The 16,985-nt window shown below is 64.1% G+C and overlaps 1 protein-coding gene across 7 annotated transcripts in view; it reads right to left on the bottom strand.

Annotated features, from left to right (window-relative positions):
• The window catches only part of ARHGAP22 (Rho GTPase activating protein 22), a 207,630-nt gene that overhangs the window by 10,248 nt on the left and 180,397 nt on the right, over nt 1-16,985 (bottom strand). For all 7 annotated transcript variants that reach the window (XM_058299128.2, XM_023587781.3, XM_012523850.3 and 4 more), the window contains 2 exons: nt 16,828-16,956; nt 2,920-3,127 (listed from right to left, as the gene is read on the bottom strand). In XM_058299128.2, the coding sequence (XP_058155111.1) occupies nt 2,920-3,127; nt 16,828-16,956 (337 nt within the window). The remainder of the gene's footprint in view (nt 1-2,919; nt 3,128-16,827; nt 16,957-16,985) is intronic.

Here is a 16,985-nt window from a genome sequence, read left to right on the forward strand (position 1 = left end):
GCCCCGGCCCCTACCAGTGGGGCAGGGGCATTCCACGCCCCCCAGACACCTGCGGCCAGCTCTGCAGCCCCACCAGCCTCGGCCCTACTGCCTCCATCCCCGCATCCCCACTGGCCGCTGGGTGGTTTTCCTCTAACTGCCGGCTCCAGGCTTTCCCTGGGTGCCCTGCCCTGAACTCCCCTCCCTGCCCCCCACCCCTGCCGTGAATCTAGACCCCGTCGGCACTCCCAAGGAGAACTATCTAGAGCCCATCACTCCACAGGCCCCCAGCGGCCTGTGGGGGCATCACAGGCAGGTGCGGTGCCCGTCATCTCCCTCTCCCCAGCCAGGCTTGCTGTACAGGAGCCACCACTGGTGCAGGGGAGGCTAGGTGCTGGGGAGTGCACGGGGGAGTTGGGTAGAGGGGGCTGAGTGGGGTGACCTGGGGCTAGGACCGGGCACACAGTCGCCCTGGGAAGGAATCTGCTCTGTTACCTCCCGCCCTGCCCCTCCACGACTCGGCTTAGCAACCACGTTTTGGGAGGCAGTGGCGGGGGGAAGGGGGAGCCCCGGGGATGCAGCAAGAGGCCGGGTGAGTCCCACCTCCCCGCCCAAACCCACAGCCCCCGCCCCACCTCCACCGTGGGTCCCGCTGCCCCCAGCCAGAGCACGCCACCCCCTTGCTCCATCCCGGTGCCACCTCCTCCGAGAGCCCTCCTGGTCCTGCCAAGGGCCGGCCCTCCCATGCCCCTCTCCCCCAGCACCCGGGGAGGGGCTGGGCTTGGAGCGGGCGGCAGGGCACCCGCACGAGGGGCCTGCCCTAGGACAGGCTCTTCCCAGGCTGCGCTGAGCTCCTCGGCGGCACGGCCCCGAGCGGGACAGCCTGCGCCCCCGCCCCTGCCGCAGAGGGGGCGACCGTTGTCTCCGGCTGGGACTCCACGGCGTTACCCGCAGGCCGGCCTGGGGAGCAGTGACCTTTAGGCTCCTGCCCCGGGCGGCAGGGTCAGGTTGGAGGCCACGGCTCTCAGGGCACCCGATGGCGGCGGGGATGGCCCTGGGCCCTGCCGCCTGGGATGGGGCTCTCCGCGGGGCTCCGGGACGGCTACTTCTGTCTTTCCTGCCCTGACCCGGTGGCGGGCAGCAAGGGGGTGCGCGGCGCACTCCCCGGGGTGGGTGCTAGGCGAGGGCCTGCTGCGAGCCGGGGGCCCCGGGAGGGGAGGGCCTGCAGGACCACCCCCAGCTCTGGGGCTGCCCTGGCTTAGGACAGCGATCCCCCAAAAGTGGGGGAGGGCAGGATAGCCTTCCGGCTCCCAGACCCGGCTCCTCCCCACTCCCCATGCCTTGCTGGGGGGCAGTCCCCAGGGCACTTAGGGGTGAGGCACGCTAGACTCTCAACCGCCCCCCCTCACTCCGCAGTTCTGAGGCCGCCCGGCTCCCGGCACTGGGCGAGTCCTGCTACCGCCTGCCCAGCACCTCAGTCCCCGCTCCCCCAAAGCTCTGGCCCCAGGACGGCTCTTGGCGGCCCCTCCCGGCTGTCCCCTCCTTCTCTGCCCTTCTCAGTCACGCTGGCTGAAGGGGTGCCCGGCCCCTCTCGTGGAGGCCCAGCCCTGGTGCCCTGCCCGGCCGCTCTGGCTGTGCGGTCCTGGGCAGCCTTCCTGTGTCCTCCAGCTGCGTCCACCCACCTCTTCCTGGGCTCGCCTTGGGGCTCCCCTCAAGGTCCAGCTCTGCTGACTCTGTCCCCCTCCCCCTCCTCCTGCCTCATGCTCTCCCAGATGCTCCCTGGCCCTGGCGTGGGCCAGTTTCAGCAGAGGGACCCCCAAGCCCAACTCTGCCCCTGAATCCTCTCCTGGTTCTGGATGTCCCTCCAGCCCTGGTGACCTTCCTTGGGTTTCCCCCTGGCTCACCACACTGGGCAGGTTCCAAACTGAGCTCCGCAGTCCTGCCCAGAGAGGCCACGAAATGGGATCTGTGGCACCCAGGGCCTCAGGGGAAGAGCTGGCCCTGGCCCACTCCCTGAATCCCTCCAATGTCAAAGTCAAGTTCCCAGGAACTGACGAGACCTGCCGGCACAGGGGGAGGCGATACTGGAAGCAATCTCCAGCCCCAACCCTGGGCCATGCAGTCACAGAACAGAAGCCTGGCCGGCAGAGGTTCAGAATGGACCACAAGCTCACTGAGAGTCAGCATGGCAGTGGAGCTCCACAGGGCTCTGGAGGAAGGGGCCCCCGGGCCGGCCCTGGGCAGACCTCGTCTGTAGGTGGCGGTCAGTTTGGGGTTCCACATCTGACGAAAGGAACTGACAACCTCTCCTCAGCCGTGAGAGCTGAAGGCCTGAAAGGGCAGGGCTGCCCCCCAGTACCCGTGGGCCTCTCTGTGAGGGCAGAGCCAGAAGGGAAGGGCGGAGATCCGGGGAGGCCCCGGCTGGCTCGACGCGGGAAGAACATTCCATGAAAACCCGCCTCCAAAACGGGGGTCCCATCTCCCCTGCGCTGGCAGGGAAGAGGCCCACCCTGGGCCTGGGTGAACCACGTACCAGCACGGGCCCAGGACTCACCCCGCCCCGCAACCCAGGAGGGTGGGGGGTGGAGCTGTGGTCGCCCCCTGCCAGGGAGCAGGGTCTGGGCATAAGGCATGCCAGGGGAGGGGCCGGGAGCAGGCCCGGGGCAGGGCTCGAGCCTGTGCCGGCCACCAGAGGTGTCCCCCACCCATCTTCTGCCAGGACAGGGTCCACAGGCCCTGCGGGGGCTGCGGGCAGAACGGAGCCGGGGTCCTCGTGGACGGTGGGCACCCACCCCCGGGCAGAAGGCCACCGGCAGAGCGCGGGCAGGTGTGGGCAGGTGCGGCGGGGCAGTGTGGGCAGGTGTGGGCAGGTGCGGGCAGGTGCGGGCAGGTGGTGCGCCGCAGCTCCTGGGAGGCGTGGCAGACCCGCGGGGGGCTCACCTGTCGAACAGCGGCTTCTCCCCACAGTCGAAGGAATCCTGCAGGTCCCTGACCAGGGTGGCCTGGCCTGGCAGGCGGAAGAGCCCCTCCTCGGCGAGCCCACGCTCCAGGATGAAGTCCACGCACTGTTCTACCAGCAGCGGCGCCAGGCGCGGCCCGAACTTCCGCTCGTGGAGGACCGTGTCCTCCAGCCGCTGCCCGAAGATCCCTGGGTGCGGAGAGGGGCACCGTCACATCCCCCACCGCCCAGGGAGGGCGCCCAGGGCCCGGCAGGGCAGGGAGGGCCCGCGAGGACCAGTGTGAGGACCCGGGCGTCCTGGGACGGCGCGGGAGGGGGCAGCGGGGCTGCTCGGGAAAACTCGGCCAAGCCCGTGACCGGACGCGCCTCCCCGACCGGTCTGAGGTCACTGCCAAACCGAGGTGGCCCCCAATGCAAGCCCAGGGCCCTGCCCACCGGGGCTCCTGTCCTGGAATGTTCTCCTTGGAGCAGCCCCAGCGGGAAAGCCCCAGCGCCCTTCCCCAGCAGCCTGGACAAGCATGACGAGGTCCACCCGCACGGTAGACACCTCGCAGCGCCCCGGGGGACCGATGAGGCACAGCCACACCCCAGCAGGGCAGAGGCCTCAGCAAAGCAACATGGGGACCTAACTGCAAGCACAAGCAGCCGGACGCGAGCGCCACTGCACGAGCCCCTCTGCGCAAAGGGCAAGGCGGGCCAACTGACGCAGGCCGGCGGGGGTCAGGCCACCGCCACTCAGTGCAGGGTCTCCCAGGGTTTCCGGGGTGCTGGTCAAGCTGTTTCTGGATCTGGGCACTGGTTACCCAGCGGTGTGCACTTGGAGAAAATTCACTGAACTACATACTTGCAACGCTTACGCCCTTCCGTATGCTACCCTTCAGTAACAGTTGTAAAAAAAAACGAAGGTCAGGAAGAAAAGGACCCAAAACATTTACACAGAAGATAGCAAATGAGAGCTAGAGAGGAAAGGAAGAGAGGAGAGGAGAAGAAATTCTGCCCGAGGAAACCTGGGGTGACTAAATATACAACTGGACTAAGAGGTGCCTGACAGCCCAGGCAAAGAGGGAAAGGAGATGAGACGCCAAAGCTCCATTCTGTGGTCCTGGGTGGGTGCAGGCCACCCCCGTGGGTGGTGAGGGCTTCCATCCCCATCTACCACTGAGCGCTGGCGCCCTGGAGCCTGCTCAGCTCCCTAGCACACAATAGCTATTGTGAAACAAGGTGTCTCAGTCCCTAAGACAGAGCCTGGCCCAGGGACAGGCTCGGGAAACATCCCTCCTTCTTACCCTGCTCAGCCCCAGACAAATCCAAGCAGAACCTGGGGCGAGGGAGATTTCCCCTGTAAAAAAAGACACCCACATAGCTCCTGACGGGTCGCGTGTGTGTAGGAGAACGTGCGGACACAGCCACCAGGGCCCTGTGCTTGTGCTGCCAGGCGCTTTAGACACATGGACACATTTCGTCCTCGCACAGCTTGGGACGTAAGCACTGTCACTCCTCCTCTATTCTTAGCATCGAAATTCCTCAGTTAAATGGAGACAGGGCGTTTTAGAACGCACCCTTGTCCACCCAGCCCACGGCAGGTCAAGGTTCAAACCCTGTGTCCAGAGAAAGTTCCGGGCCACGCTGCAGCTCCATCCAGGCTGGCGCCAGCCCCCACGTGCCCCTGCTTTTCTCCTGTCCTGCCACACCAGCAGCTCCTGGGGACGTGGGCCTGGTGACTGCTGGGAGCCACGGTAGGCAACCTGAGGGGCCCCCAGACCCACCCAACTCCCTCCCCCGCCGCCCCGTCTCCTGGGACAGAAGGTCAGAGTTTACGATTTCTAACTTTCTGCCAGAAATCTTGAACCAGAAAAAGAGTGAGCCTCAAAACAAAGGACCCAACAGGTAGTTGGGTAAAGCCGGCACTTGCAGCCTCTGTTATTCTCACTCTGCTCAGAGTAGGGAGATCCAGGGAGATACTGGGCTGGTTCGGAGCTCTTCCCTCCGGGCTCACTCACATTCAACAACGGGCCACATGTGCCTCCAGATGCACTTGTTTCTCTTGTCTGGCATTTGAAACAGTTTTTAGTTACTTAAAATCAAGTTGTTTCACATGCAAATCTAGGTGCCCAGACTCTCTTGAAAAAAACCCCACAGATCTGGTGGCACCAGGCCTGAATCCTCAAACGTTGACATTGGTAGGAACGCAGCAGCACCTGTGCCCTTTCAACGGCATGTGCACTCCCACTTCTCCGTAGTCCCCACCACTCCCTATTGCTCACACTTCATTTGTGTGGCTCTGCCAAGTGATTTGCCCTTTTGTTGTCTGGGGCACAGACTTTTCCTGGGGGCCAGGGGCCCGTGATGAATCAGGGAAGGGGTACTGAGGCTCAGAAAGCAGAAACGGGGAGCCCGGCAGTCTGCATCAGGCCCCACCCACAGGCCCCACCAGGTCCAGCACAGCCGCTTGGAGCCCCCATCAGCCTTGGTGCAGGCCCCAGCTGCGAGCTACCCCCCTCACCGCCCCTCTGAGAGGGAAAAGTCCAGGGCAGCCCCATGGGGGGGGCCTCCTTCTCAGCTGCCCCCCTGCCAGAGGCACCCGGCTCAGGCTCCAAGGCCTGGCCACCCTCAGCCGGCAGCCCTGCCCACCCCTGCCCTCGCCAGGGTCTCTCCAGCGGGGCCCGGCCCGCTGCACTTCCTCCGCCCTCCTGGCACGTTTTGGAAGAGGAGCCTTGCCAAGAACCAGTTCCAGTGGGTTCGTGGGATCCCTGGAAACCCAGCCAGCATGCGGGTTCCTCGAGGTGCCAGCCCACGCTTTGCACGGAGCGCCTTCCCGGCCACCAGCGAGGAAGCTGGCAGGGGCTGCCTGTGCTCTTGGATGAACCTGCCGACCGGGCTCGGAGCCGCTCCCTGGAAAGCCCGCCTCTCACCCCCTCCCAGCCATTCCCACGGGCGAGCAGCCACGGGCCCGGCGGGTGGCCGGCCCCGTCCGCGTCCTCAGTGACCTTGGGCACGGAGCCACGTCGATGGGAAAGAGCCCCAAGCAACAGGAGGGGTCTTTAATAAAATGTCCTTCTCCTGACCCAGAAGGGTGGCCCAGGGACGGGCTGCTGTGCCCAGGTCCTGCCTTGGGGGCCAGCAGGAAAGGGAGGTGGCACCTGGGACTGTCCTCGGAGTGGACCCTGGAACGGCTGGCAGGCCCGGGCCGGCCATCCCTGGGGCTCTTTCCAGCCTGGGTGGGGAGGAGGGGGGCAGGGCTGCCCCCATGCAGGAGACACGCCCGAGGAGGAGGAGGGGTGCCCGTTTCTCTCTAGACAGCCGCAAACTCGGGCCCCAGCCATCCCTGTCCTGGGGATGTCTTCTGTCTGTCCCTCACCCAGCCACCCTTCCGTCACTGCCGCCCTTGTGCAGGGCCCAGGCCTAGGTGCTGGAGGGCCTCAGGGTGCCCTTGTAAACACTCAGTCCAACAGGGTCCTCCCCTGCTCCCTGCCCACCCAGGCCAGCGTGGCCAAGCCGCCTCTCAGCGCAGGAGGGACGCCCACCACCAGGCCATCCTCTCCCAGGGAGTCCTGCCCAGGGCAGCCAGCGGCCTAAGCAGTTCCCTCCGCCCCCAGGCCCAGGGAGGAGAGGAGGGACCAGCTCTGGGCCGGGGTGGGGGGAGGCCCACCAGGTTGGATCACGACCAGCTCGCTCCCCTGAGGAGACAGGAGGGGGGGACCCTGTGCAAGCTCCCAGCGCCGCTCGCTCCCAGACTCAGTGTCCCCAGTTGTCTCGGCACGCCCCGGGAGTCCCCGCTCTTCCCCACAACGCGCTCTTTCCCCGCGAGCCCCGCGGGCTGGCGAAGGGGCCGGCTCCCCGGGGCGCATCCCGGCTTCCCGGGGCTCCGCGCCGAGGCCCCGCGGGGCGCACGCGCCGGTGCCACCCCCGGCCGCCCCGCGGGAGGCCCGCACCCCGTCGCCGCCCCTACCTGGGGCGCCGGGCGCGCAGCAGGCGGGCAGGCGGCAGGGCGGCCGCGGGCAGGCGCGGCCCAGCGAGGAGGCCCGCGCGGCCGGCATCGGGCGGGGGCGCGGGCGCGGCGGCGCAGGAACGGCCGGCACGCGCGCAGGTCGCGGCTCGCCCAGGTAGCGGCTCGCCCAGGTAGCGGCTTGCCCGCGCCCCCACCCGCCCCGGCCGGCCGGCCCGGCCCCCGCCTCCCCGCCGCCGCCCCGCTCCGCCCCGGGTCGTCCCCCCCCCCCCCCCCCCCCCCCCCGGCCCTCGGCCCGGGAGGCAGGTGGCCCAGGGGGCCGACGGCGGCCGGGGAAAGGCGAGGGGGCTCGGCCTGCGTCCCCGGCCCGGAGGGCGCAATGCGGGCTCTAGAGCGCGGCTGCGGAGCGGGGTCCCGGGCTCCAGGCGTCCCCGCGCCCCGGGCCTCTGCCCTGCCGCCGCCCCTCAGCGCCCCGCGCCAGCCGCTCCGAGAGGTGGGTACCCACGTCCCCATCTCACAGCCGAGGCAGGTTACCCGGCGACGACCAGGTCAGGGATCTTGGGGTTCAAACCTAAATTGTGTTCACGTACCAGGCGGCCCCTGCACCCAGGAGCAAAGCAGAGCACCCTGTAACACCACACAGGCCATGGAGCTCCCCAGGGGCCCTGGGCAGGATTCCCGGGAGGACCTGGTGCGAGGAGCCCCCGCTGGAAAGGTAGGAGAAGGGGAGGGCTCCTCTTGAATCTTGCTCCTACTCAGCAGGGCCTGCCTAGGGTAAGGCAAAATTGAAGGGGCTGCCAAAACATCCAGTAATCAAGGTAAATACTACTGTTTTGGACGTGTTTTTAAACTTGAAAGGCAGCCCCCAAATCCCCAATGAACAAACTATCACAGTTTTAATGATAACAGGATCTGACCTTGCACTTGCACAGATATTTAGTGAGTGCCTCACTCTCCTCACCCTAATCTCAGCCCACTGATCCTGCTTTTATTTCAAATTTCGCTATTTTGCTTATCATGGATGTGGCCAGCTGAATAACAGGCTCCCCAAAGATCTCCCCATATGAATCCCTGTAGCCTGTAAGTTACCTGACCTGGTAAAAAGAACCAGCCAGGGGTTCTTAACCTTTTTTGTTCCATATACCCCTCTGTCAGCCTGGTGACAACCACGACCCCTGGCTAAGCCCACACTATTCCGTGCATTATTTAATAACTGTATCACACCCGCACCAACACGTCCCCTCAAGAACAATTTTTTTTTGAATTTCAGTCCAAGCTCGAGGGCCCTAAGAGCCCCTGCTGTAGACGGCATTAAATTGAGGATGGCGAGTTCTCCTGGGTTGTCCTCGTGAGCCAGTGTGATCACAGGGGTCTTTATAAGAGGCCGGCGGAGGGACTGAGGAAGGCGCTGCGCCAGCCGCAGCAGAGTGGAGAGCTGCGGCCACAAGCCACGGGACGTGACGGCCTCTAGAGCCTGGGAAGGCAGGGGACAGCTGCTCCCCCGAGCCCGCCGGCAGGAGCCCCCTGGACTTTAGCCCCTGGGGACGCGCTTCTGACATCTGACCTCCAGAGCTGTAAGGGAATGACTTTGCATTGTTTTAAGTCACCGTGTTTGTGGTCCTTTTTTTTCCCAGCACCAATAGGAAAGGAATTATATTGGATTTTTTTTTTTGCGTTAATTTTGGGTTTTTAGAATAGTGGAGCGGGGTTAGCTCAGTGGTTGAGCACCTGCTTTGCAGGTACAAGGTCCTGGGTTCAATCCTCAGGACCTCCTAAAAAGAAAACAAAACCAAAAACAGATGGACAAAAAAAATTAGTAAAATTTCATTAAAAATATATATTGCTATAAAATCTTAACCTTGATGACTGAGTTTTTCGGTGTCCCCTTCAACGAGGGGGGTGAGGCTTCTTCGCCCCAGCCCTATAGTAAGTGTGGGGTGGGGGTTAAAGTCCCCCAGCCTCCCCCTCCCCAGCCCCTCCCCAGGGCAGCAGGTTTGGTATGAAGGTGCCACGTGGCCACAGACCAAGGAATGCCCTGTCTGCAATGTGTGGACAAGCCTGGGGACGAACGGGGCGTGTAGCCTGTCCACCCTAAGGGTAAGGGCTCAGGGGCTCAGGAGGGGTGCTCTGGCCCCACCTCCCCTCCTCCTCCCCCATCCCGGGTGGCCCCCCTGTGTGGCCATCGAGGTACCTGCTCTAGGGAAATCCCTTCTGCCCCAGCCCAGGGTCCCTCAGTGGATGGAGAGCTGCAGCTGCCGGCCCGTGTCACGGCTCTGGACGCCAACAGGTACTACACAGTAGCCGCATGGGAAGCCCAGGCCCTGCCCGTGTCCCCCGCCCCCCGTGGGTCCTGCTGGGGTGGGGGTGCAGAGGTCTCTCCCTGCCCAGCATCAAACTGCCCTCTCCAGGGTGGGCCTGGGAACCAGGAGCCCGCGGATTGGGGGGCCCTCGTCTCTGAGCTGTTCGTGTGTCTGACAGGGCCTGGGCCGGGGTAGGGGTCTAGGACCTTCAGGCCTGCCTCTGCCCTCAGTCTAGACTACAAGCCCCTTCCCTCCGTCGATACAGTCCTGACACGGAGGGTGCAGTGCGCTAACGCTGGCCTGTGCCCGGAGCCCCGGGTGTGGGCACACCCTGGAGGGGTGCTGTCGGGAGCAGGGCTGACCCCCCTGGCTTCTCTGCCTCTCCCAGTCCTGCTGAACTCTTGGAGAGCAGTTCCCGGCAAGCATGTGGCTGTCCCTGCTTCCCTGGGGGCGGCTGAAGTGCTCCAAGGCTCCTGGAAGAAGTCTTAGGGGAGGGGAGCACAGGACTGTCCGGAGCAGACAGGCTGCAACGCCAGCGGCCCCGCTTCCTTCCTTCGTGACCTTGAACGCATCACTTGAGCTTTTCTGGAGATCAGTTTCCTCGCCTGTGAAATAGGGACCTCGTGGCACCGAGGTCCTGGGATGCAGAGCCCGGTCCTGGGACACAGCTGAGAGCAGGTCAGCTGCTCCGGCCAGTGGCCACCTCGCCGTCCTCCCGTGACTGCGCAGCCGAGCCCCCAGGTGGCGGGTGGGGGAGCCTAAGCACGTTTCATCCTCTCCCCGCCCTGCCGACACGCTGCCATCTTCACAGCCACCAGGACGGACCTCTCTCCCGGGCTATCAGAGCTCTATGTAGCCCAGACCGAGGCCAGCCAGGCAGAGCGGACGGCTCATTTCTTGTCGCAGCTGCCGGAAGGCGAAGAGGACTCCGCTTCCAGCAGGCGGTTGAAAGGCCTTTGAACAGTGTCCCGGAGTCCCGCGGGAAGCCGCGGTGGGCTGGGACTCGCTCCCGCAGGCTGCTCGCCAGGGCGCTCCCCGCGTGGGGCAGCTGCTCCTCCGTCGACAGCCCCGGCTCCCAGTTCTCGGGCGTCCAGGGTCCTGGCAGGGAGAGTCCTCGAGGGCCAGGCAGCTTCTTGGGAAGGAGGCACAGGGTGCTGCCCTCTCTGAGCCCAGGGCATGAATAGGGTCCAGGGCCTATGGGGGCTCCTCTGGCCTGGCATCTAGACCCCAGGGCCCATCTGAATTGGGCTCAGGTACACCCCAGCCCAGGTCAGCAACAGTACATTTTCTTCCCTTTCAGTGAAAGGCCTGGGCTCGTTGGCCTGGCAGCTCAACGGAGTTCAGGGGGACTGGAAATAAGACCGTCTCCTTGGCTCTCCCAGCAGAGCTGGCCTGTGCAGCAAGCACGCTGGGGCGAAGTGGTCCACTAGGACCTCAGGCTCTACCACGGCCTAGGCCTTTCGTTCTGAACCTGGTTGTGGCTCGAGGGCTTCCGTTTGGATGTGTCATTCTGGAAAACGATGATCAGTTTGTTCCTGCAGCTGGACTAACAAGGTAGATTTGGGTCCCTCCAAGTCGTTCTGCCCTGCGGCCTCGGCTCTGCCTGTGCCTCTGGGAAGCGGGAAGTACTGGCTCCAGGGAACGTCTCCGGAGGCAGGTGGGAGCCAGGCTGAGTGCCGCAAGCCTGCCGTCTGCTGCCTAGTGCCCCAGCCACGCGGGGTGGTCACACCGGCAGGGCCACCATCCCCACGGGGGGCTCCTCCTGGAAAGGCTGCCCTGGGCCGCTGCCTGGAAGGCTGGGAAGTCACTCTCGGGGCTTGGCTCGGCCGTGGCCGCCGGCACCGCCTCTGGCCGCCCACTCAGGGTGCTGGGACCACAAGCGCAAGGGGTTCGGACGCAGCCATGTTTCGGCAGCGACCTCCCGAACCGGCCTGACCTCCTGTCCTCTCCTTGGAGAAGGACGCGCACCTGCCGCCCTCCCCTCACCCGTGGGTCGCCCCCTCGCCCACCTCGCCTTGGGCTCGCCTGGACTGTTGCCAGTGCCTCTCCTGGCTGTCCTTCAGACTCCCTGCTGCGTCCACCACACGGCAGTCGGAGCAGGTGACACTGGCCCTGGGCAGCTCCAAGCACCCCCCACCCCCCGTTTCCCTCCTGAGTAAAGGCCGAAGTCCTTGCAGTGGCCGCAAGGCCTCTGCCATCTGACTCCCATCTGATCCCACCGTCACTCCGCTGCAGCCCCCTCCCCCCCTCAGGCTCTTGACCACCCTGGACGGTCCTGCTTTTCTCCTCCTCCAGCTGCTTTGCCCGTCGCTTTCTCCTTGGACACCTGCATTGAACTGCTCCATTTCTTCCCAGGAGCCCTCATCACCTTCTAGAACGTGGTTCCCTGATGTAGCGCAGCACCTGGGAGCGTGTTTCCAGGACCCCACACGAGGGGTGGGGAGCTAAGGGGCTGGCAGTGCTCTCGCCAAGCCCCGGGGCGGGTTCTGCTGCTAAGGCTGGAGAAGCACTGCCTACCCAGCTGGGAAGGACTCCCCTGCCGTTTTCTGTAGCCCGGAGCTCCCTTCTTTCCTTCCTTTCCTGCTGTGTCTCCTGCCTGCATGCTGTAAGCGCTCAATAAGGGTCGGAAGAGTGGACGAGGACATTGCTTTCTCTTTAGTACTCTTGGCAGTCCTGCAATACTGCAAAGAGGACGCAGGGTTCAGAGACGGTAAGTGGTCGCCCGAGGCCACCCAGCAAGCAGGCCCGCCATGCCCGGATGGGCCGCCCGAAGCCCGCGCTGGCTCATCCTCCCCTGGCGCCTCAACGCGCCGAGCCCCCTGGGCCCCCTTCCCTGTGCACACGATCGCCTCCTTCCAGGGCTTGCGGGTCTCCCCAGATAACCAGCCAGGGGCTCGCATGGACAGGCAACCCTGAGGACCCCTCTTCTCTCTTCTGGCCGACAGGGAGGGGCTGGCACTTGGGGATGGGCAGCAGGCACTCCAGGCCAGGGGCCCGCTGGGACGAAGGCGGGGAGGGCAGGGTGGGAGAAGGGGCCCGATGGCGCGATGCCAAGCACAGAATGGGGAACGGGGTCCCGCTGGATGCGGGAGCCTCTCCTTTTTACTGTTTACTTGACAGGTGACGTGGGCTCCGTCATCTGCAACCGCCTTGCTTGTTTTCTGGGCCCATGGCCTCTCCTTCCTCCCCGGGGCAAGCTCCCTAAGGGGGAGCCCCCAGGGCCAGCACACAGGAGGGCTCAGAACTTGTGGGATGAACGACGGGGTGCGTGAACTGATGGCTGAAGGAACAGAGTGCTCTGGAGGAAAACGAGCCTGCACGTGTGCAGCAAGTGCCTGAGCCGCGGGCCGAGGACAGCCCCGGGGCTGGTGGCGGGGAGGGGGCTTGTACAGCAGTCCCTGGAGCTCGCCGCCTCCCCCTAAAGGCGCCCGACCTGGGGACTCATTCCCGCCTAGGCCACCCGCGGCAGGATGTTCCTGTTGGCGGTCTTCTCAGGGTGAGTGCACATCGGGCTCCCTACGTGCTGCTCCTGTGCGTTGGACCCCCCAGAGCAGGCTCCCTCTCCTTCCTGCAGCCCTAGGATTTCAACAGAGCCTGCATCCTCAGGACCTAGAACAAGGCCTGTGGCCCCTTACCCAGAACAGGGCCTGCAGCCCCTCCTAGAACAGAGCCTGCATCCCCTCACCCAGAACAGAGCCTGCATCCCCTCCAAGAACAGAGCCTGCATCCCCTCCCCTAGAACAGAGCCTGCATCCCCTCACCCAGAACAGAGCCTGCATCCCCTCCAAGAACAGAGCCTGTATCCCCTCCTAGAACAGGGCCTATGGCCCCCCACCAAGAACAGAGCCTGTATTCCCCCAGCCAGAGCCTGCATCCCCTCCCCTAAACAGAGCCTGCATCCCCTCCCCTAGAACAGAGTCCCCTCACCCAGAACAGAGCCTGCATCCCCTCCCCTAGAACAGAGCCCTTTGCCCCGCACCTGGAACATACTTACAAATGACTGACTGACTTAGGCTCCCCTGGCTGCTGGCAACCCCCCAGTTGTGTGGGGGACCGCCAGCCTTCCCCTCTGTAGCAGGCACACTGCCCACTGGCGCCTGTCAGCGGCGGCCGCGCACTCTGCCAGAACAAGCATGTTGAAAGGGCTCACGGGCTCCGTTATTAAAGACCAAGAGGCCGACTAATCTGCTAAGCCTGCTCTCCAGGGGCAGCGGGGCGGATCGCGGCTCTGCCAGGAGCCCTTCGCGGCGCACCGAGCCACCTGGGCCCCGCCTGCCCGGGCACGCCTGCGGGAAACCTGCGCCTCTGAGCCTCCTCCACCCGTGGTGGGAGGGAGATGGTGCCCCCGGCAGCACGTTCCTCCACACGCAGCCTGGGAAGCAGGGTCCTCTGTGAGGGTCCATTGATGAAATTAGAGAGAAAACCCCAGGGACTGCCAGGCCCAGAGCCCCACGCCCCGCTTCCTCTTTGCATTCCCTCCCGAGTTTCCTCTTCATAGCTCCTGCAATTTGAAATCCCCATCAAGGCGGCAGACCCAGGCAGCCCCTGGAGCCCCTGAACCAATACTAAAGAAAACCCACCCACCTAAACCTGCCCGACAGCACGGACACACCCTCGTCCAGGCTCTAGGACTCGAGCTAACTTCCTTTCTGTGTCTCTAAGAATCGTCCGCCATTCTACAGCTCCAAAGCAGGTGCGCTGGGTTCCTCTGCTGCAGCCAAACTTTTGTGTACTGAATAAAATGCTGTTGTCTCCAACGTGCCTTTCGACACGCAAACGGCCCCATCCCGAGCTGGCAGAGAGAGATGGACGGGTGGGCCCCACGAGCCAGGTCCCCCCCGGGCAGGTAGGGGTGGGTGATGGTGCCGCATCTGGTGCCCCCCCAAGGAGAGGGCTCGGGCTGGGGCCCAGCACAGCCTCGGGTGCCAACAGCCTCCTCTGCGCCCCAGCTCTGCCCCTGCAGGCTTTGCCGCAGCACACCACTCAGCCACTATTAGGCGCTCTTCCTTCTATTTTTTAGCCTCTGACATTGTGAAATATGCACATACACAGAAAAGTCGTTGAAATGCCATTGTACAGATGGACACGTTATTGTAAAATTAAACTCCTGGGCAATTCCCACCCGGGTCAAGCTAGAGAACATTCCAGAAACCCTATGCCCTCCCTCACCCAATCCTTTTCCTCCTCACTCTCCTCTCATGGAGTTGTTTCTCTTTATATTTTTGCTGCCTAATTATGTATCCATAAATAATATAGCTGAGTTCTGCCCGTTTTCCAACTTTATAGAATTTAGTGTGTGTGTGTCTCCCTTCCTCCCACGTGGTGTGTTGAAGGCTCCTGCACGCGGGTGGCTGGAGCTGTGGTTGATTCATTCTCCTGGTTGTGCAGTTTTCCATTGTAAGAATTTGCAATGTTCTGGGGCCCTGGGCTGTCCCCAGGGTCTAGGCTTGCACAGACAAGCCCACTGTGACAGTCCGTGCACATGCGCCCTGGTGCACTGAGCACCTGCTGCCGTGACTGTCCCTACACACGTGCCCTGGCGCACCGAGCGCCCGCTGCCTTGACTGTAACGCGCACACACGCCCTGGTGCACCGAGCGCCCGCTGCCGTCCAGGGCTGGCCTGGTCCAGCGCGCAGAGCCTTGGCCCTCGCGAACACTGCTGGCAGCTGCCCAGCAGGCTCTGCAGGCCGCTGCAGCTCCCTGTCCTCGCTGACGTGTGGTGTGGCCGGGCTTTTTCACTTAGTCATTCTGGAAGGTGAGGAGGCCCCTGTGGTTTCCAGAGTGCATCCCCCAGTGACTCACCAGGCTCGCCACCTCTGGCCCAGCTCACTGGCGCAGGGACTGCTCCTCCTCAGGGCGCCTGCTCGAGCCTGCGGCTGGTCCTGCCACCTCGAGGATGGACAGGAATTTGGGGAGCAAGTTATTGGGTCGCAAATCTCTTCTCCCAGTCTGTAGCTCACCTTTTCCGTTTCTTAATCTATCTCTAAGGAACAGATGCTCTTCACCGTATGCAGCATGACTTATCACTGTTTTGCTAAAAGACTAGTGCTTTTCCAAGCGCATTTAAAAACCTTTCTCTACCCCAAGGTCGTGGCACTATTCTCCTTCCCCCAGCTCTGCAGGATGACCCTGTCTTAAATCCAAGTCCAGTTGCATGCGAGGCTGTTTCTGGACCCTTCTCTGTTTTCAATTACCTGGATTTAAAGGAACCCCCTTGGGAATCTTTGCAGAATCCCCAGGTGGGCTTGGGTCTTCCTGGGCCACTAAATTGGGGCCGTGGGTTAAACTTGCGACCATCAGGGGCAGGGAGGACACGGTTAACGGTGAAGCCCAGGAAGGAAATGCTGACTCTCAACGTCCCGTGGACTTGTCCGTGTGCAGCAGCTATGGTTCCACGCTACGTGGCCGGCGGGCCACAGCCAGGGACAGGAGAGGCCGGGTGGGGAGCCGGGAAGGGGCTATGACAACAGGGCATGCACGATCTAGAGTGGGACGCAGCCCCCAAAGACGGGGTCTGCCCCTGCCTGGTGGGAGGGTGTGCGGCTCAGAGCCCCCCCACCGGGGATGCTCATCCCTCCTGAGACTCTTTCCATGATGGTGTCATTCAGATGGAGCCCTGCAAAGGAGCAGCTGCACAGCCAGAACCACCCGTCCTTTCTCCCACCCCCATGGCCAGACCACCTGCCAACCCCGTGAGTGCTGCCTTCAGAACACACCTCACCCCACGCCAGGCCAAGCCGCCCCACTGCTTGCTGGGTGCCCCTCACAGCCGGCTGCACCCCGTCACGCCCCCTCTCTGGTCTATCCCACACATGGTGGCCAGAGGGATCTTTGTACACATCCCCTTAGGTCATGTCTCCCTGCTGCTCAGAGCCTTCGGTGGCTCCCCCCCGCACTTAGAACAAAATCTGAAAGGCCCACCATGGCCTCCAAGCCCAGCGCTCTCTCCATCCTCACGGGCTCACTGGCCTTCCTGAAATTCCTCCCGCTGCTCGCTCCTGCCTCAGGACCTTTGCACTGGCTGGTTCCTCCGCCCGAAGGCCCTTCCCCCAGCCTTCCTGGTCACTTCAGTTAGGCCCCGGGGCTAGCCCGCTGGGCACCATGTCCCCTCTGTCCTCTACTCCAAGTCCTTTGGCTTCACGGCCTCCCTCACAGCTTGACGGTGCACCACGTGTCTGCTCGTCCGTCCCCCACCCGAGAACGGCAGTGGTGTGGGGAGGCGGCAGGGTCACGTGTGCTTACCCCTGAGCTCCCGGGGCCTGGAATTGAACCCGTGCATACTAGACGCTGAAGGTTTTGGAACAAACGAGGATGTGCCTGAGCAGCAGCCCTGGCTGTCAGGCGAGAGCAGGGAGCGCGTGGCTCCGTGGGCAGGGCAGGGGCGCCGCGCGGCCGGGCAGGGGGCCACGCCAGAGGGCCCCCCGCGGCAGCAGGCGCAGGTGCGGGCGGGCGAGCTTTAAAGGCAGACCTGACTTTCCGCGGCAGGGCGCGCTCGGGGCCGCGGACGCTGGCTCCTGGGGCCCGGGGCGGGCACGGAAGACGCTCCTGGTCAGCCGTACGAGGCCCTGGCGGGCGCGGCGCAGGCCGGGGCTACCCAGCGGCTGGGGTGCTAGAGGGCGGGCGCGCGGGCTGCGGGCAGTACCTCCGCCGCGCGGGGCCCAGATGACCCGGCGGATGGCCCGCACCCAGTCCTCCATGTCACGCTGCGAGCTGGCCATGAGCAGGAACGCCTCGGGGTTGGCCGGCATCTTCTCCCGCTCCCCGGCTCCACCTGCAAGACAGCAAGGCACGGCTTAGGAG

Source organism: Dasypus novemcinctus, chromosome 6 (genome assembly GCF_030445035.2).
Source record: "Dasypus novemcinctus isolate mDasNov1 chromosome 6, mDasNov1.1.hap2, whole genome shotgun sequence".
Taxonomy (NCBI): Eukaryota; Metazoa; Chordata; class Mammalia; order Cingulata; family Dasypodidae; genus Dasypus; species Dasypus novemcinctus.